We start from the raw sequence: 26,323 nt of genomic DNA, 5'->3' as shown, positions 1-26,323 counted from the left end.
TGCCAATGCCCTCAAGTTAAACCAAACTTTTATTTTGACGGGTTGCCGTGAATACCATTACATTTCTGTGTGTGTATGACATGATGATAGTTTTACTCAAATTAAACGGTCAAATGCTGATGAAGTGACTCTCAGAGCAGTTCTGGAGATGTTGTTCATGTATTTATGTCTTCATTAGTGAGACGGCAGAGGCACAAAACCACGCGTCTGCGCCATTCATTAACACAGAGACACACAGAATTCATATTTAAATATGAATCGGAGTGGGCTTGCTTTTGTGTGTGTGTGTGTGCGCGCGAGCGCTCGCATCGGCCACCCCCCTAAAATAATGGCAGGGGAAACACTGACTATTGTTGAGTAGAATGTACATAACAGACTGCTGCTACTACTACTACTACTACTACTACTACTAAAATTATTAACCTTGGCGGGGGTGCCGTTGGGGGGACGGGCCGCCCCCCTAAAATAATGGCAGGGGAAACACTGACTATTGTTGAGTAGAATGTACATAACAGACTGCTGCTACTACTACTACTACTACTACTACTAAAATTATTAACCTTATTTTTAAGGAATAAGCATTCAGTATTTTTTCAATGTTTTAATTGTAATATTAAATTACCTTTATTTTCCAAAATTAAATTTGTTTAATTTTCATTACTTAAAAGATAGATTAAATGAATGTTTTATGCCTTAAAACAAAATGTAAATACACAACACAGAATTTCTGAGCAAAAACAATCATAAGGCTATTGTAAGAATAAATGACTTGTTTTATGCTTTCAAATTAGACATGCTAAAACAGAATTTGGTTACAATAAAACATAAGGTTGGACAAATAAAACATTTCATAGGGCCCTAAACGTAATTTGTTAAACTTTTAATAAATTCATGTTAAATTATTTTTCATGATTTTAATTAATTAGACATGCTTTTTGATTAATAAAATGTAATTTAACCATTAAAAAGGAGTCCAGAAGAGAGAAAAAAAAACGGAATCTACCCCCCCCCCCCCCCCAAACCATATGTATTCAACCATACACCAAAAATCTTCTAGCAAACCAAGCTGCTTATTATTTTGTAATAGTTTGATGCACATTAATATTTCAGAGTTGTTGGAGTCATAGCCTAATGGTTAGTAAACAAGCTACAGGTCCATTGAGCCATAGTATTCTTATGGGAGATATAGTTTTGTGTCTCTACTTTGTCCTTGGGGGGGGAGTATTTAATTATAGAGCTTCTACATGTGATTGCTTTATGGGACGGAAGTTGATTCGTCTTTTGGTTGCGGTTTGAACCCACCAACAAGCTGAGGGGTCATAATTTGTGTTTTGATTCCGCTTTACAAGACCACCATTTCCTCATGCATGTTTTTACCTCGGCTCACATCTCCGTTTTCTCCCACTCTAAATGTAATCGTGAGCAAATGATACCTGCTGTAGTGTTTTGAAGTGGTTCTTTGCTAGACTTTTCTATCGGAGAACATTATCCCCCACTGCTCAGATTACACACACTACTATATTTCAAACCATTCTCTTCCATGCACATGAACACCGCTGCAGCAGGACCATTCTCACGCAGAATGGAAAGTGTACCAAACTCTTTATTACTCTCCTATGCCTCTGAGTGGGCTAACGCTCCCTCCCCTAGTGCGTCTCTGCATTCTGTTTCAATGGCTAATCATTACTGTGGAGTCCATACCCTTTACACTGTATACCGTCTTAATGCCCACTACAACGGCTAGGTGGTGATTTTCACATCTGCTGTGAACCTCCGCAGTTAAGTGCCGGCCTGGTGTACCACTACTAGCTTTCTCTACAACTAAAAATACGGCTTTTATATATCATACTCTGTATGCATTCATATTCAGACCTTTAGCATTTGTACTGATCTACACTACAGAGTCAAAAGTTGCTTATTTTACTCAAGTAGGCTATAATAAGCAAACTCCATTTTTTTTTGTCCCTTGTCTTTTGTGCAGCCATTAGCGATTCCATCTAATTGGCCCTGTGGTCCCACCACTACTCGGGCATTGCAGGCATGACTGTGAGCTCTGCCACTCCTTCAGCTGTGTCAGCAGGTGAAGTGCGCTATCTGGAAAGATAGAAGAAAATCGGCAAAGTATGCAAATCGCATACTGGGGGGAAAATCAATTAGAGAGCCAGAGGTCCGGCTGTGAGGTGGGGCACAGGCAGAGAAATTGTGCCCATCCTAGCTGTTAACTCCTGGGGAAAATGCATTATCCCATTGAGAATGGCATCCATTCATGCCAACTGTGCGAGCTCCCAGAGTGCCCTTTTCCACCTCTCTTTCTCCTTCTAATTACTCTTGCGCTTTTAAAATAGTAGGAAAACTTCATGTGGCTTTATTAATTTGTCTTCCTTTCTCCTTCTCTGAGAATCTTTTGTGGAGGATACAGTGAGTTGTGGTATCCGGTTTCATTGCTGTTGAAACTAATGCTAACATTCTTCTGTTCTTTCTCTCCGTGCAGGCACAGAATGTCCCCAACTTCACGAGAAGCCTGAATACTGATACAGAACACAGGTAGCAAGTAGTGGACCGAGAGACTCTTCCCGTAAGGCAACAGGACAATGGCTTCCCACAACAGGAGATGGAACTTTTTCACTTTTTCTTGCTGCATCATTGTCCTGCTGGTCCCCCTCGTGGCTACGAGCCCACAACAGCCTTCAGCGGCATCCAGAGTACATGAGAAATACAGCACATTCCGGGTGGAATACCCAGAATGGACCTTTAACCATCTTGCGGTGGACCACAGAAATGGGAATGTGTACCTTGGGGCAGTGAACCGCATCTACAAACTCTCACCTGGGTTGGATGTACAGGTGTCACATCAGACCGGTCCAGATGAGGATAACCGGAACTGCTACCCGCCCCGTATAGTGCAGCCTTGTAGTGAACCACTCACGTTGACCAACAACGTCAACAAGATGCTGCTCATGGACTACCGTGAGAACCGGCTGCTGGCCTGCGGCAGTCTGTACCAGGGTATTTGCAAACTCCTCCGCCTGGATGATCTCTTTAAGCTTGGAGAGCCCTTCCATAAAAAAGAGCACTACCTCTCTGGCGTCAACGAGAGTGGCTCCGTTTTTGGGGTCATTGTGTCTTACGGTGATGCCTCGCCTGATAAGCTGTTCGTGGCCACAGCTGTCGATGGTAGACCGGAGTACTTCCCGACGATATCCAGTCGTAAGCTCACCCGTAACTCTGAGGAGGATGGGATGTTTGCCTACGTCTTCCACGATGAGTTTGTTGCCTCCATGATTAAAATCCCATCGGATACGTTCACGGTGGTACCAGACTTTGACATCTATTACATATATGGGTTTAGCAGTGGAAATTTTGTGTATTTTCTCACATTGCAACCCGAAATGGGAGGAGGCCCAACGACTGGGTCATCCTCGGCCGGACGTGAACAGGTGTACACTTCCAAACTGGTGCGACTCTGCAAGGATGACACTGCGTTTAACTCGTATGTCGAGGTTCCTCTCGGTTGCGTTAAGGGTGGGGTTGAGTATCGCCTCCTGCAGGCAGCCTACCTGTCCAAGGCAGGTACCATCCTGGCACGTTCTCTGGGCATAGGACCCGATGATGACATCCTTTATGCCGTGTTCTCCAAAGGACAGAAAAGGAGGCCCAAGGAGTCATCTCAGGAGTCGGCTCTATGTGTGTTCACTCTGAAAGAAATTAACGAAAGAATTAAGGACCGGCTGCAGTCGTGCTATAAAGGAGAGGGAACCCTGGATCTCGCTTGGCTCAAGGTGAAAGACATCTCGTGCAGTAGCGCGGTGAGTACATTCAGCACACGCCTGCTTACCTGCCATTAGTGGAACAATTCTACTTGTGACAGTTACTATAATAACACTCAATGACTCCCAATGATTGATGTGAACACTGCTATTACATTCAGGGCTAGTTATCAAATTGTATACAAATTGAAGTTTTTGAAACAAGACCGTTCAAGTTTTTACCAGAGCGTAGAGCTAATTTTGGTCAGATAAAGGCGCACATATGAGGTAGTGCCCACTAGCAATACAAGAAGACCGCTTTTGATCAATTACCACTGGCTGTGCTTATAACAAGTCTTTTGACAACACAGGACAAGGTATCGAAATAAAGTGACATTTTTAATGGTTCCCTGGAAGCTGACTGTTTTGAAAGCAAAAAGCTTGTATTTTAAACTGTGGGTGTTCGGGCTAAATGAATTGGAGAATTTCTTTCCAATTTCAGTCTGCGTTTTACACCAATATTTACAGAAGGACAATGATATTTTATCTTGCAGTAGATCTGATCACTATATCTGTATAAATGCAGGTAAAATGTTTGGCTTATTTATCTACGTTGCATTTTTCTTAGTTTGATCCTCACAGCAGTGACAACATAATTGCTAATATTTTGGTTACCAACTTACGGCCAATTAAAATTATTCATTTGGTCCAGAAATTCCCTCAAAATAATGTCAAAATGTTTGACACTTGTTTACAACGTCTCCTTTAGGCTACGATACTAAGTGGGGATTCAGTTTTTCTAGACCTTTTGATAAAACACAGCCAAGCTGTAGAAATGTGTAATTGTCTTACTCAAAGAATCAAACTATTATTATAATAACACTTCTTACCCTTTATTGAATTCCAGCCAGGGAATTCCGCAATGGAATGAGTTCAGGCATTTATAAGAAAGATTCCATGGTAATAGCATTCCTTTTGAGGTACCTTGGAGTGGCATGTGAATACCATGGTATATGTCATCATATGATTTTACCATTACAATTCTATAATACTGCCAATGTGCCTTTCTTAAGGTGGTAAATGAGGTAACATGAGTGTTTCTGCGTAAAGGGTGCGGTTTTTGTCAAGTTTTTCCTTATGTGGAGAGGATGTGTGTGTGAACTGATGTGGAAGTGAAACTGACACACACTTACAGGCACTCGCACACAAGAATAAATGTGAAGCAGACTGTGAGAGAGTGCTGACATGATAAGTGTACAGCTAGAGAGGGGGGAAGGAAAGGAGTTATGTTGAGGAATGGTGCCATTTTTGCGTGCACTGCAGTATGGCCACTGCAGCATAAATTAAAGAGAGAGCGTCACAGTGAGGAGAGAGAGATGGATGGCCTGCGTCTCCTCCTCCGGTAACTATGGCTACTAGCTCCTCATTTAAAAGCCAGGCAAGTGTTTGATTGGGGAAGAGAAAAAAACAAGTGAGCTCAAACACATTATATCTGAAACTGATAAATGATCTGTTACTGTTTAAATGATCTTTTCTGAGAGCTGTTAGATCTCACACACAAATATAAACACAGAAATATGCAAACATGGTTACACAGGCTTATTAAAGACAACATGAAATTAACATTTTCCCCCTATTTACTCTAAAAGCTTCTGGTCTTAAGCATGATTCATCAGAGCTTCATTCTTGATTTCATGTGATTCTGAAGAACACAGTATTTCATACAGATTGGGGATGCACAATATGTATACATGTCGTGTATGTGTGTGTGTGTGTGTATATATATATATATATGTATGCATACAGTGGTGTGAAAAAGTGTTGGCCCCCCTTCCTGATTTCTTATTTTTTTGCATGTTTGTCACACTTTAATGTTTCAGACCATCAAACAAATTTAAATATTACACAAAGATAATGCAAGTAAATACAAAATGCAGTTTTTAAATGATGATTTCATTTATTAAGGGAAAAAAGCTGTCCAAACCTACGTAGCCCTATGTGAAAAAAATAATTGCCCCCTCCTGTTAAATCATGAAAGAACTGCAATTAACCACATTATTTTAGAAAGCGGAGTTAAATTTCACTAGCCACACCCAGGCCTGATTACTGCCAGACCTGTTGAATCAAGAAATCACTTAAATAGAACCTGTCTGACAAAGTGAAGCATGCTTAAAATATATATTTTATTGAATTATACTGTACATGTATATCCGCCTTTGAGTGAGATTATAGAGTTTGAACGAGGTGACCTGCATGAATGAACTTTCACCTAATTTTGACAGTTCAGGTGAGTCAGTACAGGTGTGATAATACCTATTTAATCATAATACATGATTCATAATATACAATTACTAGTAATACAGGTCCAGTGGCAACTATAGTATCCAAAATACTACAGGTTTTACGGATGTGGTGACTGTAAAATCATTAAAATATATATATTTTTTTACTTTTAACAGTGTAAGAGACTTCTTGTCATTTGCTTTATTTTGTTTTTGTTTACAATTAAATTTAATGCCAAGTTGGCATAGTTTACTGTACACTGATTTTGTCTACTGGGTCAAAACATGATGCAAAAATCTAAATATGGACAAACAGTTTCAACAGTAAAAGTTACTATGGTACTTAGCAGGAAACTATGGCTAGCACGGTAAATTACTGTTTCTCATATTCTTCTACAGAATATGTACTGTAGAGCTTTACCCCCGTAAAACAATATATATATATATATATATATATATATTATATATGCACGATACATATTTAAATGTATTGTTTTAAAACATTTTATCTTATTAAAATCTTAAAAATAAATTGTAAACTTATACTGTGATATCCAAATTCACTTGTCGAGTTACTTTTTTTAAATTATTTTTTTTTATTTGTCATGTCATGTATCTTGTATGTATTTTGACTAAATGGATAATTTAGTAATTCATTTTTTTTTGTGTGTGTGTGTCTTTACTTTATTTGTCCCTCAAGAGGGAAATTTTTTTTTGGGCAATACAGGTAAAACTGCACAACAAAGTACCAACATCAATAATAACAATCACACAGTTGTGTCCCCTGAATCAGAGTTTAACATAATTAATATTGACTATTTCAAATGGTAATGTTAAATGTCATGGCTGATAACTAAATATTATTAATATTAATGTTTTATATTGATAGTAATATATTTATTTATAATTGTTTTTAATATTTATGTAGTTATATATTTGTGCATTTATAAGGTGTAGTAGTTTATGCCTAAAATATTATGACTTTCTCTACGTAATGAGCTGTCATGTCTGCAAATTTAACCAAGACTGTGGGTTGGGAGAAAGAATTATCATAAGTGCCCATTTTTTATGGTGCAATTACATCCCAATGGATAAAACTGAGCCTCGTCCTATTTGCTTGCCACGGAATATTGTGTCATCTAAATATACGGTACATTTTGGAAGTTGAATGCATTGTGAATGCTGTTTCATGTTGTCTTTCACAGTGAGCAGACTACATTAGGTATAAAGCAGCTTCCAAACACCCACAGGCAGAAGAAACATGTGCACGATTGCGCTGACTCACCTATGAATAAAAGCACATGCTCATAGACGGATACATTCAGACACTCATGTGTCTCAGAAAAACACCCACAAACACACATACAGTGGGTACGGAAAGTATTCAGACCCCCTTAAATTTTTCACTCTTTGTTAAGTATATTCAAAAGCATCCCAGGGTGAAAAAGAATGACATTTTCCTGGCTGTTCTGTGAGTGAAGTTAAACGCTCTTGGGCTGTGGTATTCCTGAGTCTGCACTCAATGGGACCACGCTGACAAGATCAAAAGTGGGGAATGACAGGAGTGAGAAAACGGCACATTAGCCTGCTATCTTATTGGGGAGATGGATGTTTCGCTAATATCACTCGAATGATTTTACAAGAATTGTAGTTGTTGGTCTCGGATGGGTTTGTGTTTTCAATAATGCATGAAAAGCTCACTGCTGCCGAGTTGGAATATTGCTGGAATAGTGCACATCATCACTTACCAAACATATACAATCTTCTCAGCCCAAACCAAGAAGCAAGAAAGAAAGAAAAAAAAAAAAAAAAAAAAAAGGGGGAAAAAAACCTGGTAGCTTTTTGACTCTCCTGATATGAAATTCTAATTAAGTAAGCAGAGAAGCACAGTGAGATCAAGCAAGCCCCTCTTCATGAATTTGAAGATAACATTCTCTCAATATTCAGCCCTCTGCAAACATTACATCAACATGACATGATAGTAATGCAGGTTCGCTGAAGATATGAAAGTGATGTGTATCTTAATATCCTCTCTGTGCCCTCTGCAAACGATAAGGATATTATGCTGTGAAAAATCATTACATAATGTAAGCCAGGTGCATACAAGATATATCTCTAGTTCTGTCCAAAATTCAGGTCTTTACTAGCAGTCATCGTGATGTGTCATGTGCAGGCAGGTGACATGGATGAATAGCTTTTTTATTATTTTAGATGTATATCAAACATAATATAGAAAAATATATGAACTATGATCTAATCTTGCTGAGACCCAACAATGAGAATATTTGCCATCAATTCCATTGCTGCTTTATTGGCAATTCTTCTATAATTTTAACAAGTGTTTCTTTCAAAAATGTTTTCTTTTTTAACATGTACTAGAGGGATATCTGTGGCTATTGCAATGTCTCACTGTCATATTTGACTTTGTCAAACGCATCCTGAGACACCTGTGCTCTGTTGCATTGCATCTGTCTTTTTAAACTTCCGCGAGCAGCTTTTCCTGTCAATTTTTTATTTTTTTTTATTTACAGTGATGGCTAATGTCACATTACCATAATTTTACTGTAAAAATAACTATGGTTACCATGGTAAGAAATGTATTTGCAGAGGCAGCAGCGGTACTCTGTGCTGACTCTTTCAAGCTCTCATGGTGTTTTTTTTTTTTTGTTGTTTTTTTTTCTTCCCCCAATAAATGAACAGATGAGCAGCCCTACTGCTCATTAGGGCAGTCAGACTGCATGAAGGGGCACTGTTAATGTCAAACATGACATGTGCACACACACACACAAACTCACAAAAGAAAGGGTGTGCAATTCACTACGTGAGACAGACTAGCCATCTTCATCAGTTCATTAAAACAGACTTAGACTAAATCTTTCTAGATGGCGGTAATGAAGTCATCTTGCAAGCACATACACAGAGGCGTGGTGTGTCACACACACAATGGTCATGCTGTCACCCTCATTAAGAAGAGATTGTGTCTCTTTGAAATATGCACCACATGTGATATGAGCTCTTAATTATGTCCTATGGCTTACAATTTTTTTTTTCTACTTCAGTTAATTATGTACAAAAAAAACCAAATGTATTTGTTATAAATATTATTATCCCCACTCCCCCCCCCCCCCCCCCCACAGTCAACAAATGTATTATTTGCCCAATGCAGATATGCGTTCCTGAGATTTGAAGTCAGGCCCATGTTCTCTTAATCCCAAGTCCAGGGTTTGATAAGTCATGCTCACAGCTTTACTCCCACAGGGTTACAACTGGCAGCTGTGTTCTGCTATTTAAAGATCAGACACACCGAAGGGAATCCAAATGCAGAGGCAGAGATCTGAAGCTCGCTCAAGACTACTGTAGCTTTGGTTGTGCCAAACATCTCTCAGACTTCCCAAGTGCCTTTGGGCCCAGACAGATGAGTGTTCAAACCTGAACAACAAAAGGCATTCTGATGTTTGTATTTATTTTTTTGCCTTTAAAGTGTATGGGTTTGATTTGTGATTGACTGGAATGTCACTGCCTGCCAAGCTTTTTATTTCGAACAAAAACAAGTTAATTGTATTGTTCCGTTTTTGCAAGGCCAAATATTTTAATGTTTATTTACAAACATTTATATCCATTGTGTCTTGTGTTCCAATTTGCTTCAGGTGTGTCTTCTTTAATACTATTACTGTTAATGCTGAGATTTTCTATCTCTTGTCAGTTACATATCCTATTAAGGGAGAAGATGATTTTGAAGTGCTTGTGATGATACAAATGTGCATGGCAGTATCACATAATGAATGTATCAGTGTGGAAGTCTTGGTGTCTGTAGATCATTATTTGTTGACATCTGACCTATAAAAAAACAATTTGCCGGCGCCCCATGTTCCCTATGTCAGCAGAAAGAAATGGTGTGAAAATGAGTCTGGCACAGTAAATTCACCATTCTCATCTCCTGGATTGATGTATTCAAGCAAACAAGGGCGGCACACACTAATCTTTTTTTTTTTTTTTTTGTGGTTAATTTATGCATTTTTCTCAACCTCATTCTCGCTTATAGAGACATTGCAGTCAGAGAGATAAGAACATTTTAAATTAAGATTGGTCTCATTATTATTCATAATCATCTCAATTATAAGTCATTAAAATCAGGCTATAGGCTTTTCCTACAGCTGTCAGTCTCTCTGACTGCTCATTACATATTATTGCCAAATAATTAGCGCTTTTCACCCTCCTAGACAGATCAGGTTTTTTTAGAACTCATTCTATCGAAGGGGCTATCAGTTCTCATTAGTTTCCAACTGCTAGTCGTACTTATTTTCCCCCATTAAAGGTGCACTTTGTAATTACTGTGTTGCGTTGATCTGGCAGTCATGTTGGACTTATACTGACATGCAGCGTTACACAAAAGCAAACGTTTTCAGATAATGCTGCTATTCTAAAAGTGTGCTATTCACAATTCGGGCATTAGGGTGAAATATTTTTCCATGCAGATTTTGCAATGGGTTTAAATTTCACGCAAATTCACTCTGTTGGCCAACAGCAAGTTGGTTTGAGTAGTGCTTGTTTTTTTGTGTGTGAAATGTAGGTAAAATGAATGAGTGCACTTCTGAATTGGAAAACATGCTAGCTTATCAGTCTGAAATAGGGATACACCGATGTATTGGCCGTCGTTATTTATCGGCCGATTTTTCCTCAATTTATAACCATCGGCATATCGGCTATATAAGGAAAAAGGCCGATATAGCAAACCGATGGTTTATTAACTGCGTGAAGGCACGGAACTGTATAATGTCTGTTGCATAATCCTAGCTGCTGTCTGCCCTTTAATGCCAGCCAAATAACAAAAGATCGCACACTATTCTTGACTAAATAATTTTTGTAACTTTCATAAGTGTAGCAGACCTCATCTGAATGACCAAAACTTTACTGATGTTTTAAGTTTATTGCGTCCTTTTTCACTCCAAAAAAATCACCATAAGAGCTAAACAAAACACAGCACGAGAAGTGCACATTAAACTCTCTCTCTCAGTTGCATTATCATCAACATGCAGCGAATTCCACAAAACCCTTATTACAACTAACAGTAAACAAATATATACAGCTCTCATGCCTTTTCGGGGGGTGCTTAATAAACTGACAAATTTTAAATCCGAAGAAATGCGTGCTTTCATTACCCATATAGTTGTTTTCACAACAAAACCTGCCCAATTGTTACTCAAAACTAGCCCAATCACGTTTCGAGGGGGATCTCCCGGTAAAAATCGCATTCCGGTGGGGTAAAATACACGTTTTTGGTGGGGTTCCCCTGGTAAAATTGGCATTTTATGGTCTAAATATCACGTTATTGGGATCGCTTAAACCCGCGGCAACTGTTATTAAAGTAGCCCAGTTCCGCGGAAAAACCACGGACTTGCCAACACTGAGCTCCGTAGACTAGAAAACCCGTCAAAATAAGAGTCCCGCCTTAGTAAAGGAGATCTCATACATATTTAAACTTACAAAAACATTAAAATGTATACAAAAACAAATTAGAAGATCAATCATAATAAAGTCAAGGATACAATGTTACAATAAAGGAGGATTAATATGTATTTAATTTATACAGTGAAGTGTTAATTAACATTTGTTTACTTTATTTCTGTATCTGAAAACTGTTAAACCTACCTAAAAAGCACTGTTTATTTAATATGTATCTTTGTTCTGTTGCACTTATGTAGGCCTGCTGAATGTTAAATGGATCCATGTTCATTAGAAATTATTTGATGATGCAGCAATAAAACTGCTAGTATAATTTAATGCAGGTGTTTTTGAACTTTGCTGATTTAAAACATGATCAAAATACTATCTATTTTGATGCCAACTTTTTTAATTAGAGAGGAAGTGACAAATATAGGTATCGGTATATTGGCCTATAAGTGTTTGTTAAAATCGGTATCGGTATCGGCCCCAAAAAATCCTATTGGTGCATCCCTAGTCTGAAATACTGCAGTCCACCTGGGATCTCTTGATTTTATTAATATGGCTCCAGTTCCTCGCCAAGTTTCCTCTTTGGTGACGCTTTCTGGGAGAACCACTTTATGGGACGGTGTGACCTGGTTTTAATCAGTCGCTTGCACTGTGTGCAGTGCATTTCCATTCATTAAAGCCGATCTCCAGGTTTATTGGCCTCAGTAATTACATCTCCCATCGTAACTACTGCAGCAAAGGTCATAATCCATCATAAGGTCGTTATCTCCTAATCAGCCTAAACTCACTTTACATGTAGATGTGAAAAGGTTATGCGCTCCAGAACTTGTTGGATGTTTCTTGAGCAGTACGTCAATTTTACCGCCTTTTCTTCATTCGTTGGAGCCATCATAAACCTTATGTAGTTCTACACATGCTTGTATACGCATGTTGACATATGGGAATGTTTACTCAAGCACAGCTACAAACACTTTCAAGCGGCGAGCTTCATTGCCGTTGTGTTGCTTCTGACAGCTGAGATCTCAGAAACACAATGTGCATTATAACCTTCCTTCAGCATTTCATAAATGGATAAATTTTTTTCATATCCATCCAGCACATGATCTCAAACAATGGCTTAAAAACACACAAATGCAAACACAACCTCTTTCTTCATAAGTGCTGACATTTCACATCCCAGGGGTTTCATTAATCCACAAAGAATGATGTATGCGGTGACATCATTGACATCTGCTGATTGCTTTTTGTCACTGAGCTTTACTCAACCAAATCAAATAAATGACTCTTTTCTGATTGGTCTCCTGAGCTTTGCATAAATGTTGTAATCGCAGAAATCTGACAGTTCCCTTTCGCGGGAACTTCGAACTGCGTCCTCTAGGGGTCGCTATGGGGAATGCCTTCAGCGTGACCGGTGTCTAAAGCATACATCTAAAAATGACAATAATATTGGCCGGCGACAGCCTATGATGTAATTTCCCATTTTGCGTGATCACAGTATAAAAGGGCGCCGGGATAACACGTCATCCTCTTCTTCGTCTTCACTGACTGTTTGTTTATGTTAGCGTTAAGCTAAAAACAACTATGAGTGCATGTTCTCTCGCCAGAGTTTTTTCTCTGATACCTGCAGTTTCACACTGCTCGTGTGCTGTGTGTGGGTGGTGAAGAGCAACCGCGTTCAGCTCTCGAGGGAGTTGGATGCGCTCTGCATTCATTGCTTATTTCTTGTGATGGATAAGCATGAATTGAACACGCTCGTCTCACGAGATGGCTTGTGCTCATCGTGATGCATTTGCGGGACTACTGAGGGGGATGCGAGTACTTCACCATTTACCCGAGTTTGAAGATAGCGTTTGCATGAGTGCGTTCGCCTCTCGCGGGAATAACGACGCATTCGCGGCAGTGGTTTTTATTCTCGCTTGATTTCCGAGGTAATCTAGCAGTTGGGCGGAGCGTGTTTAGCTCCCGCGGGAGCTGAATGCATGCTGCGTGTTGCGGTCACAGTGAGAACATGGAAAGGACCTAATGGGAAATTTCTCCCTATCAGTAATTTCCTTTTGTTTATATAGGAAGTGTATAGTGTGGATCTGTCTATGTTATATCATGTCCTTCTCAGATAACCACATTATACTGCACTTCGGCTTGAAATTAAAAAAGAAAAGAGCCTTCCATTCCTTCTCAATCTTCAGGTGGCGATCGAGAAGGTTTGGAAAAATCCATTCTCGTCCCACATCCCACAGATTCCAGCATACTAGTTATGCCAACATCAAGGGGATGCGTGAGAATGGTTATGAAAAGATGTCCCCTGTTGAAGAGACGCTGGCCTGCTATCTCTCTATGGGGGAGACATCTTCTCTTAAGGCTCCCTCCCTGCCATCCAAATCCCTTCAGGATATTCAGGATATTCTTGTTTGAATGGCAGGGCATACGCGGCAGCAGGTCAGACTGCAGTCTCGTTGCACACCATGGCAGTGCTTCAGGCTTTTCAGGCTGATCTGCTGAAAGGCCTGGATAAAGGCAGGGTCTATCCCCTGATGGGGTGGCTGAGTTGTGTCGCACCACGAATCTTGCTCTCCGTGCCACTAAGCAGGTCGCCACTGCCATTGGCAGATCAATGGTGGCCATGGTGGTTACGGAGAGACGTCTGTGGGTGAGTCTGGTGGATATCGGGTCGAAAGAGAAGGACTTTCTTCTTGATGCGCCGGTTTCCCCTTTTGAGCTTTTCGGCACTTCCGTCGAGACGGTGGTTGTGAAGTTTAAGGAGGCCAAGACTCCCTAAAGGCAGCGCTCGGCTGCCTTTAAATCCTTCATTCCACGAAGGTCCAGGCTTCGGACTTCGCCTCCAGCCTATATCCATGAGCCTGAGTCATGCGCGGGAGCCATGGTTGGTGAGTACGATCCATTTTTATCTACTCTACTGCTAGTTCTTGTGTATTTGATGCTAACCTTTCTCTGCAGCGCTACTCGGACCTGTTCTGTTTTTCTGACTTTTAGGTTTGAAACCTGCTAAGTCAGGACCTCCTGCTGTTGACCGATTACAGTGATGGTTTCACTCATCGGTGCTGGTGATTGGACACACAGCTTGGACACACAGCCTGGGCTTTTGAGGAAGCCTCCCAGCATCAGGTCCCCAGTATAACGCTGCAATCTCAGGACCTGCGGGTCCTTCTTGTGGGCTAGTACTCTTCTGAGTACATGCTTCGCAACATGCTCCCTATCCTCTGGCCAGGTGCGAACTACTCATTTCTCACCCTGTCTCCCGAGATTTGAATCGTTCCTTAACCTTCATGCAGGTTTTCTGAGCTAGAGCTCCTCTCGCTGAGGCGTTGAGGAGCTCAACGCTCTATAGATGGTCGGGCCCGTGGGTCCTCACTGTCACATGATGGTTGATCCAGTAATCACCCCTCTGCAGAGTGGGCTGGAGTACACTGCATTCCCTGAGGTAAGAGGGATTTGTGTTTCTGTGGAAACCCCTCTTTTGTGCTTCTGCTCTGAGGAGCAGTAAGCTCTATATGCATGAATGGTTATTGGGTCCTGCTATTTCTTCAGATTCTATCGGGTCTGGTTATACGGGACCCATGCTCTTTATCAAGATAGAGAGCATGAGACCATGTCCAGCTGCACCAGGGGACTGTCTCTTATTGGGCCCTGCTGGGTTACCCATTCTAATCTAGCGCCCCCTTCTGGTCGAGCTGAGAAATGCTCCCCTCTCAATGAGGCTTATCTATGAGTCGCTCCCAGTATGTGCTGTAAGGGCCCGCCTCAGTTTGAGAGCCGAGAGTGCTGCTCCCAAAGGACCCCATTTGCAACAAACTAAGTGTTAAGCCCATCTCTGTCGCCTCCTTGGTCAGTTGCCTTTATGTTGGGATCCTGTTGTTCCCTTAGAAATGTGTGATCCCCTTCTAGCAGGATCCCATTTCTGATGTCCCATTTGCGATCATCTGCCCCGGGCATGGCTGTGCTCCCCTCACTGCGGGAGGGTCCCTTTGAGTTCGCCGGTCCTGGGCAGACTGGGTGAGTCCTCCTCTCGACTCGAGAGTTAGGTCCTCTACCCTGGACTATTGGTCGCTTCGGTCGAGCCAGGTTCCTCTCTCTCTTCGCTAGGGGTTGACGTAGCAGTGACATCAGGTAGTTGGGCCACTTGCTGCTTCCCTGATAAGCTACCTCTATTCGGGTCAAGCCAGGCAGTGTTCTCCTCATCTCAGAGGGTTGTCTTTGAGCCGGGGTGTTGCTACCTAAGACCTGTCGAGTCAGTTCTTTGAGCAGGTTTATTCAGAACCGGTGGTAGCCCCCCTGGGTGACAGGCCAGGGTCTGGTGTGGTTTTTTTAGACACCTGGCCATATCCCCTTAAAGGAATCTCTTTCTTCTGATTCCAAGCCTTGAGCTCTGCCCTAGGCTTGGCCTTCCTAGCTCAGCCCTTAACAGGTAAGTTCTTTTAGGGTATGCAGCTCAGGCCCTTGGCCGAAGGGGATAATGTCACTGACAGCCGTCAAGACGTCCTTTGGAGCAACTCCCATGGCTATGGTACTTAGTGCTCACCGTGGTTTTCTTGCATGCACTTCCCTCAGCATGGTGGCGTGGGTATACCATTCCCCATAGTGACCCCTAGAGGACACAGTTCAAAGTTCCCTCAAAGTAACCATGGTTCCCTGAGAAGGGAATGAGACACTGCGTCCTCTAGTTTCCTTGCCATGTTGCGGACGCAAGCTTCAGACGAAGAAGCGGATGACGTGTTATCCCAGTGCCCTTTTATACTGTGATCGCGCAGGGTAAAGACGTCATAGGCTGTCGCCGGCCAATGTTATTGTAGTTTTTAGATGTATGCTTCAGACACTGGTCACGCTGAAGGCATTCCCCATAGCGACCCCTAGAGGACACAGTGTCTCATTCCCTTCTCAGGGAACCATGGTTACATACGTAACCTGAGATGTTTCCATTTACTTCCAGTAGGTATTGCAGATTATTTAAAAAGAAATATCTATGTTTAAAGTAGCTTGAGGAGGTGTAGAGCAGATGTGAGAAGGCTTCACAACTCATCTGCTTTTTAGATACCATCACAGATCTGTGAAAATCCTGTCCTGTGGCTGTATTTGAACTCTACTGTATATCTTCACGCCAGCGTAGTGCCATAAGATGGGATTTCAGGGTTTGATTTTTGTATCTTTAACTCTCATTTTGTTATCTTTTGACAATTTCTCTGTAGCTCGAAGATTCAGTTGGAAGTAGTGATATTGCTCAGAAAAGGCCAATGTTGGATCAAATAATACTAGCAAAGTACTTAAGTACTTTCGCCTTTGCTATGGAAGCGGAAGCTTGCCGAATCTCTTACCGAAAGGGTTCACAGTCATTAAGTCATTAAATCATTAAATGTGCAGATAGTTGTGCGATATTCATCACTCACATCTTTTCATTCTCTCTTAGCTGAGTTCTCTAGTAAAGTTAGCACTGGGTAGAGGCCACAGCAGGATGGAAACAGAGATGATGAGGCCTTTAATTCAAAAGAGCGGTGTGAAAGACAAGCGTGAGTGAAAGAGAGGTACAGAGGGATGGAGTGTAGGGATGGGGGATAATGCTGAATACAGTGTTCAAGAAAATTCAAGATCTCTCAATAAATTAAAAAATATCCATTGCCATCTGGTCATGCCTCCCTAATTGTCGAGTTAAAAACAGTCCAAGTTTAAATTGTCTTGAAACTCTTGCTCCATTTGCTTGATCACTGTCAGGATCAAGGGTGAGCAACTCTGGCCCTCAAGATCCACTCTCCTGCAGTACTTAACTCTAACCCTAATAAACAAAACACCTGAACAAGTTAATCATGGTCTTCAGGTTTACTAAAAAAGTTACAGGCAGGTAAGCTAAACTCTGCAAGAAAGTAGACCTTTTTATAAAACAGTCAAGTAGTTATTCAGGCAAACCACTGTGGTTTTTTAGACACCTGGCCATATCCCCTTAAAGGAATCTCTTTCTTCTGATTCCAAGCCTTGAGCTCTGCCCTAGGCTTGGGCTTCCTAGCTCAGCCCTTAACAGGTAAGTTCTTTTAGGGTATGCAGCTCAGGCCCTTGGCCGAAGGGGATAATGTCACTGACAGCCGTCAAGACGTCCTTTGGAGCAACTCCCATGGCTATGGTACTTAGTGCTCACCGTGGTTTTCTTGCATGCACTTCCCTCAGCATGGTGGCGTGGGTATACCATTCCCCATAGTGACCCCTAGAGGACACAGTTCAAAGTTCCCTCAAAGTAACCATGGTTCCCTGAGAAGGGAATGAGACACTGCGTCCTCTAGTTTCCTTGCCATGTTGCGGACGCAAGCTTCAGACGAAGAAGCGGATGACGTGTTATCCCAGTGCCCTTTTATACTGTGATCGCGCAGGGTAAAGACGTCATAGGCTGTCGCCGGCCAATGTTATTGTAGTTTTTAGATGTATGCTTCAGACACTGGTCACGCTGAAGGCATTCCCCATAGCGACCCCTAGAGGACACAGTGTCTCATTCCCTTCTCAGGGAACCATGGTTACATACGTAACCTGAGATGTTTCCATTTACTTCCAGTAGGTATTGCAGATTATTTAAAAAGAAATATCTATGTTTAAAGTAGCTTGAGGAGGTGTAGAGCAGATGTGAGAAGGCTTCACAACTCATCTGCTTTTTAGATACCATCACAGATCTGTGAAAATCCTGTCCTGTGGCTGTATTTGAACTCTACTGTATATCTTCACGCCAGCGTAGTGCCATAAGATGGGATTTCAGGGTTTGATTTTTGTATCTTTAACTCTCATTTTGTTATCTTTTGACAATTTCTCTGTAGCTCGAAGATTCAGTTGGAAGTAGTGATATTGCTCAGAAAAGGCCAATGTTGGATCAAATAATACTAGCAAAGTACTTTCAAATGGAGGCCTTTGCTATGGAAGCGGAAGCTTGCCGAATCTCTTACCGAAAGGGTTCACAGTCATTAAGTCATTAAATGTCATTACGTGCAGATAGTTGTGCGATATTCATCACTCACATCTTTTCATTCTCTCTTAGCTGAGTTCTCTAGTAAAGTTAGCACTGGGTAGAGGCCACAGCAGGATGGAAACAGAGATGATGAGGCCTTTAATTCAAAAGAGCGGTGTGAAAGACAAGCGTGAGTGAAAGAGAGGTACAGAGGGATGGAGTGTAGGGATGGGGGATAATGCTGAATACAGTGTTCAAGAAAATTCAAGATCTCTCAATAAATTAAAAAATATCCATTGCCATCTGGTCATGCCTCCCTAATTGTCGAGTTAAAAACAGTCCAAGTTTAAATTGTCTTGAAACTCTTGCTCCATTTGCTTGATCACTGTCAGGATCAAGGGTGAGCAACTCTGGCCCTCAAGATCCACTCTCCTGCAGTACTTAACTCTAACCCTAATAAACAAAACACCTGAACAAGTTAATCATGGTCTTCAGGTTTACTAAAAAAGTTACAGGCAGGTAAGCTAAACTCTGCAAGAAAGTAGACCTTTTTATAAAACAGTCAAGTAGTTATTCAGGCAAACCACCAAACAGTCGAATTTGAAAATTTGTGGTTTTGTGCATCCCTAATAGAGTGTGCCATCTCCCAAAAGGTTCATCTCTGTGGAGAGCCAGCGTGATTGTCTATCAATTGTTCAACCCTGATAGAAACCATTAAGACCAAGCAAGTGGAGAATGTACCTAATCAATTGCATAACGGACACAAAATCATCTCTTAAATGCCGCAGGATTGTGCGAGCACAAGGATTGCCTTTCTCCGAGCTGACTGAGTGTTGATATAATTACGTCAAACATGGAGCTGAAATTTGTGAGAAATAATGTCTTTGTTGCTAACAACAATCCCTGCGTGAGATATTACTTGAGCATGAAAAGGAAAGACTCTGAAAGGGTAATTATATGACTGTGCAGAATTAGCTCTTGAAGAGCCGATTCATCATCTGAATGATGTACACTCGCAGCACTGATCAGGGTTTATTTGCATAAACTGTGCATTTTGATCAAACTGTGATCTATTAATAGTGCATTAAAATGTTTTGCGCCCTCTCAGCCAACAGTGAGGAATACAAAAGGCGTTTGGAACTAAATAAGTGTGTTGTTCGTGCCCCAGACCTGAAACCAGGGTTCCTTTTACTTCTTCTGCCAGATGCTCAAGGTTAGACCCCTATGTGCTCCGATTGGACAAAAAGACTTGGAAAAAGGTTTGATTTGACTTGTTGTCTTACTATCCAGGGACACGGAGACGCCGACGCTAGGAAAAAGAGCTGCTTTTAGTTGCGCTCGTCAAACCATCCCCCCCCCTCCTTTACACCTTCAGACGTGCAGCGTGAAATTGCCAATAATGCAGCAGCTTGTTCGTGCGCTCCACACCAAGAGCGAGCGAGGCAGTGGTAGACGAAAATAATGCATAAAAGGCGGAGAAATGGAGTGCACAAGCAAGTAGAGGAGGGTGCCAGGCAGGGCGCCCCCTCTCGTGCATGGGGTGTTGAGAGATGTTATTTACATCGGGATAGGGAGAGAGAGGAAATGTCATGTTTATGTGGCTAGGTAATGAAAACGTGTCTGCTTCTTGAAAGGTTGACAGACAGGAAGCCTATTTCATTAGATTGCAGCACATAGGGTCTGATTGGCATGTTGTTCACCTTGCCAGAAATATCGTGGCATATGCCAATGGAAAGACGTCGAGACACATGCTCCATCCCCCCTAAGTCTGTGTCACAGGCATATGCACCCTGCCACGCAAAGGCCTGGGCTTTCTGATAAAATATCCGCAATGCCAAAAGGCATTAGTCTGTGTCACAGCTATGACTGTCATTGTGTTTATTTTTAGAGCAGTTTTCTTAACCTCAGAGGTGGCAAGTCTTTGTAGCTGTTGCTACCACTCTGCTGCGTTGGGCCTTTACACATTTTGACCCGTGTAAGCAGGATGAAGGGTGCTGGAGGCCGTGTTTGTGGTCGAGTTTTATTTTTATTTGCGTGTGTAAGCAGGTGCGCACGTAGAAGCAGGTTGCTGCTGCCTCAACAACCCACGATGATTCATGGCCCCCGATATGGACAGGAGACATCTGCAGAAAGACTAATACTGCAGAAAACAGATCTTTCATGTAGCTGTGGCTTTCTAACAAGAGCCGTGCGCTAGAAATGAGCGCCATTACTCTGGGCTGGCATTGGCGAGCCGAGTGGCACGCAGTGGCTGACAGCAGAACATTTCTAAAGGTCAAACATCTGTGGAGAGAGAGAGGGGAAAAACATATACGACATTGAACATTTCCCGCTTCTCTCTCCCTCTCTACTTTCTCCTTCATTTCTCTATTTATTCTTCATTCTGGCTTGTATTGAGTGAACTGAGAATTGAGTGCGGTGTTCGCTATCGATTCGGCCGATCACTCATAAACCGCCATTTTAGAGAGACAGCCCCTGTCTTCCATTTGCTTAATGAAGGGTCTTGTATCTCCTGACCGCTGACAAATAGACATTTGCTATATTGCATATAAAGACCCATCCGGTCACTTGATTGATCGCATCTCTCCTAGGTTGGTCCTCTACAGTTTTGTCCCTTGGCCTGCATTTTCAAACAACATTAGCTGGGAGTCATTGTTATCAAGATAAATGCTACTTCAGATATAATTGAACTCTCATCAAGGGAGTATGCACATTATACCAGTACATACACAAATAGTCTGTGAGAGATAATGTACATCCAGATGCTTCCTCTCGCAACCTGGGCATCACTCAGGATTGCCCTTCGCCTACTTCATCACTGGGGAATGTGCTGTGGGTTGGTGCCTGGGGGCAAAACGCAGGTCACGCTGTCTCGTATTTCATGATCCAATTGAGAGTATATGCCATTAAAAACTGAAATATTAATGCTAATAAAGCAGTTTGAGACACCTGTTAGGCTGCGTAATGATGGACAATTATGGGTCATGCTTTCAGAGTGAAATTAGATCTTTTAAAGTGCCTTACATCATCATGTAGGTCACACTACTATAGATGATACACAAACAGTGGAGGGTTTTATAGTACATACATGTAGGTTTACATGAGATATTGAAATTTTCTTTCTTTTTTTCCTCCCCTGTGGTTTGACAAAAATACTTTTGCCTTTTTATCAAATCTATGTGTGCTGCTGGTTAGTTTTTCTGACCTTTTACCGAATAAAAGAACATAATTTAAGGTTTATGATGTTGCATTTATGCATAATCTGTGTAAGGTCATATATATATATTTTTCATTTTCCCCTAATTTTGCATAATGTGTTTACAGAAAATGTTGCCGATTTTTCTTTCAGGAGCAAGTTACTCAATTTTGATAGATATTGGGAGTTTTTCTTTAGAATAACATGAGTAATTGTTCACATTTAGTTAACAATTAGAAGGAATGTGTGTTCAAGTAAAATTAAATTAAATTTTCATTTTTTTATTTTATCCTGAAAAATAAAGATTTTAAATGAATCAATTTGCATAATATAAAAAAATCTGTTGAAATTAACATTCAAACTTTTTTTCTGAGCAGGCCTTATCAGAGCCTGAGGAGACACTCATGAATGAATTAAAGGCCGTGAGCGTATCATATTTGGCAGCGCTTGAGAAGTGTTATGGTTTCATGCCCTCAATGAGTCAAAGCCCTGGGCATCATTAATCATGCTTTTGATTTGTTTGACATTTTATCCTGAGATCTGTGCAGCTGTTTCAATGGATGCCGTTGTTTCCAAAGCCCTCGCTGCAGATTGAAATATGGAAGCATTACCAAATTATTATTTCTATATCAGAATCTGTAAATCACTCCATTCTGGCTGACACTGGCAACTTTCCCAGCCATAAGTTACATGTCACATAAAGTCGCACGGCATCACCTGAAATGCCATATTTAGAAGATGTTTTTTGAAGATGCTTTTCCACCTGAAATGATAAATGCACTTGGTTTTATATCAGATAAACCTCACAACCCAATTTTAGATATGACTGGCTGAATTGTTGCTAAGTAGTGACAATGATGTATCTGCTGTGAAGCTGCCTTGCAAATGGTCCGGTAAACATGAATGTTGCATCATAAACTAGTCAAAGGAAAACAGAAATGGCTTTGTCTGCAACATTTGTAGCAATTTCCATATCCTTGCTAATGTTCATCACATTTTTCTACTAAACTAGAACTGACTCAACTAGCCACTTTATAACCAATTAGTTGACTAGTCTCATGCAGATCTACTCTAAATAGGTGAATTAAACATTATTTATCGTTCTCCTTTCTAGCTCCTCACCATCGATGACAACTTCTGTGGTCTGGATATGAACGCCCCACTCGGCGTCTCGGAGATGGTACGCGGAATTCCATTGTTTTCCGAATCCAATGACAAAATGACATCGGTTATCGCCTACGTGTACAAGAATCACTCTCTGGCCTTTGTGGGGACCAAAGGCGGTCGTCTGAAAAAGGTAGGACTCATGTTTCTTTTGCAGGAGAGTGAGAAACCTCCGAGTTGACTTATCCAAGGATTGCATCGCAGCTGTGCGCTTCTAAAAAAAGCCTCAGAGGTCTAGCAAGTCTTGTGTAATAATTGCTGACATTGGCTGTTTTATGATGCATGAGAAGAGCAGAGCGTGGTCCACTACATCCCGCTCTGTAAGAACGTTAGATCCAGCGAGTTTTCAAGAGTCTTCTGCCATTGTGTCTGACGCATGTAGAGAGGAACGGTTGGTAAGCGGCGCAGGCAGAGAGGGCCATGGGAATCCCTGCACACAGGCAGAGGCTGTCGGGGGTAATTGGATGATGCGGTGCAGGGGCTTTCGGCCCGGTACCCTCTTCTCTGACTGTGCCTCAGAGGAGCTGTGTCTGAGACGAATCCAAGGGCCAGCCAGACACTGCACAGAGCAGAAAATAACATTAAAATAGAGAGAGAAAGAGCACGACAGCAAGGGAGGGAAAGACAGAGAGGGAGAGAGAGAATGAGAGTATCATTTTTCTCTTTTTCTCAAGTGCTAAACCTCCAGGGTGTTGACGTTACAGACGGGCAAATCTTTGCCAAAAGGCAGGATTCCAATTTGACGCATTCTTGTTATTGTGGTGGTGTGTTTTGTAGTTGGATCTGGCTGTGGATGAAAATCCGTGGCATAGGAAATGGACTAGTGCTTTCCCAAAAATGTCATCCCTGAAGAAAGAAAGTGAGGAGCCATTTTGGTGATGTAAATGCTTTTCTGGAACTTTCCAGCCTGTTCACACCAAGAAAGATAACTATAGCCTAATATAATTAAAAATTAGTGCCCACACCAATACGAGATAATGTTGTGTTTATTATGAGTGCATGTACACTACCAGTCAAAAGTTTTTGAACCGTAAGATTTTTTTAAATGTTTTTAAAGAAGTCTCTTCTGCTCACCAAGCCTGCATTTATTTGATCTAAAGTACAGCAAAAACAGTACATTTTAAACATATTTTTACTATTTAAAATAACTGTTTTCTATTTGAATATATTTTAAAAAGTAATGTATTCCTGTGATTTAAAAGCTGTGATTTAAAATCTCTTGTAACATTATAAATGTCTTTATCATAACTTTTGATCAATTTAAAGCATATATATATATATATATATATACATACATACACTGACTCCAAGCTTTTGAATGGTATAGTGTGTAATGTTACAAAAGCTTTTTATTTCAGATAAATACTTATCTGAGATTTTATCTTATCTGTTTTTCTATTCAAAGAATCCTGAAAAAAAATTTAATCAACTGTTTTAAATATTGATAATAATAGTAATAATACTAATAAATGTTTTTTGAACAGCAAATCAGCATATTAGAATGATTTCTGAAGGATCATGTGAGACTGAAGACTGGCGTAATGATGCTGAAACTTTAGGTTTGATCATAGGAATAAATTACATTTTAAAATATATTCAAATAGAAAGCAGTTATTTTAAATAGCAAAAATATTTAACAATATTACTGCTTTTGCTGTATTTTAGATAAATTTAAATTCAGGCTTGGTGAGCAGAAGAGAACTCTTAAAAAAATAAAAAAACATGAAAATATCTTACTGTTCAAAAGATTTTTACTGGTAGTGTATACTCTGTTGTCATAGAGTTAGGATGATTATTAAAATTTCATAGATATCCTAATAGTTATCTTCCTTGGTGTGAATGGGCCTTTAGCCACTTAATTAGACATGCTTCTTTTTCAAACTCCAAAAATATACTTTTGAGACTAATGTAATTGGAGATGGAGCACTGATGCATCAAGACAACTCAGTGATGCCTTTTATGTAATAAGGATGTTTTCTGAGGGCCATTCCAATAAAAAATCCATGTCTTGTTAGAGACTATAATTGACGAAATGACACAGACACCAAATTGCAGATACGAACAAAAGTGTGCAGCCAAACAAATCTCCAGGGAACAGACAGACAACACCGTGACGTTCTCTTTCAGGCAGACGGACAAACATAGCCATGCACACACACACAGAAACCTTTTAGTTGCCATTTCGGTGATTGCAGATCTCTGAGGGAAAACAGCAGATGATGTCACTGTTGCCTTTTAGACAAAACAAGAAAATAGTCCGCACTGGCAGTCATTAATCAATGAAAATGAGTTTATTACCATCCCTTTTGCATGGTCATTTATAGGCCGCCAGCATGTCACACTCAGTAAATTGTTTACTAGCTGAAGACGAGCTCATCACGAAAAGTAAATATTATCTGGAACAACGCTGATCTTTCATGAGATAGATGTACGGGAACTTGGTGGAAAAAAGAGACTCCATAAAATCAAAATTAGAGTTTTTGTGGCATTTACATGCTAATGAACTCTAAAATGTTGACTAAATCCATTCAGCAATTTATACATTTACAGTCTTTTTATTCTGGGAAACTGGAGCAATAAGGCAAATCACTCATCCTGCACCGGATTTGTCTGTAAAATGAGAATGTTTCTTCTAAAACCAGCTGTTTGTTTTAATTGGAAATACGTAAGCACATGCTTAAAGGAAAACTGCTCATCAGGCGACTTCATTGGGGTCTTTAAGTGGCTTGTTTCAACAGTACAGCTGAATGGAAAAACGATAACGATAATGTAGACCTGTTGAGACTAGAAAGTTCTGAGATGTCTCTCTTTTGTGTGCATGTTGCTGTGTTTGATTGTTTTCATTTAATGCAGTATTTTCTGAATGTAAATGTTGGTATTAGGATTACTTAGGTGGAACATGACAGCAGAATCCCCACCAGGTATTTATTTTAAATGTGTACAGGATAATCCAAGGCTTAAAGCATTCAGCATGACTGTGGTTTTCTAACTGTAGTTAGCGTTCTCAGTGTGATTGACTCCGAGAGGAGTGCAATGGCAGAATGTTCTGTGTCTCACCGCGTTAAAATAAAGAGCTGTAGCCTTTGGAGAGAAGCAGTAAACACTAAACCCTCCAGAGAATATCACACAGACACATTTTTATGACATACACACACACACGGTCGTCAGCATAAAAAGCACAGAGCTGAAAACACAAAACTGCTGCGTTTACTGCAGCAGTTGTTCAGCACCCCTGCGACGGACCCCCAGACCAGGTGTGGTTTTGGGACTTTGGAACCTCTTTGTTCTTCATTCATCCACCCACCCATCTCTATCTCCCTCTCCTATATGTCTCTCTCTCTCTTTTTAATATGTACCTAGTGCAAGTAAAGGAATTTATGCTTTAAATTTATTATATATTTATTATTACATTATATGAATTAAAAGATATTTTGAAATTTTATAATATTGATTTGCTCTTTTGTATTTTGTGTGTATACACACACAACACAACACAACACACACACACACAAAAATAAATATATATATATATATATATATATATATATATATA

At 40.6% G+C, this 26,323-nt stretch overlaps 1 protein-coding gene across 1 annotated transcript in view; it reads left to right on the top strand.

Moving 5' to 3' along the window:
- LOC107555548 (plexin-A4) overlaps positions 1-26,323 on the top strand; it is a 235,272-nt gene that overhangs the window by 17,142 nt on the left and 191,807 nt on the right. Inside the window, exons 2-3 of the mRNA XM_016238372.1 lie at positions 2,492-3,806; positions 22,721-22,903. Of these exons, the coding sequence (XP_016093858.1) occupies positions 2,592-3,806; positions 22,721-22,903 (1,398 nt within the window). The 5' untranslated portion in view covers positions 2,492-2,591. The remainder of the gene's footprint in view (positions 1-2,491; positions 3,807-22,720; positions 22,904-26,323) is intronic.

Source organism: Sinocyclocheilus grahami, unplaced genomic scaffold (genome assembly GCF_001515645.1).
Source record: "Sinocyclocheilus grahami isolate Dianchi unplaced genomic scaffold, SAMN03320097.WGS_v1.1 scaffold537.1, whole genome shotgun sequence".
NCBI lineage: Eukaryota > Metazoa > Chordata > Actinopteri > Cypriniformes > Cyprinidae > Sinocyclocheilus > Sinocyclocheilus grahami.
The sequence above is the reverse complement of the archived record's forward strand: the minus strand, read 5'-3'. Positions and strand labels throughout refer to the sequence as shown.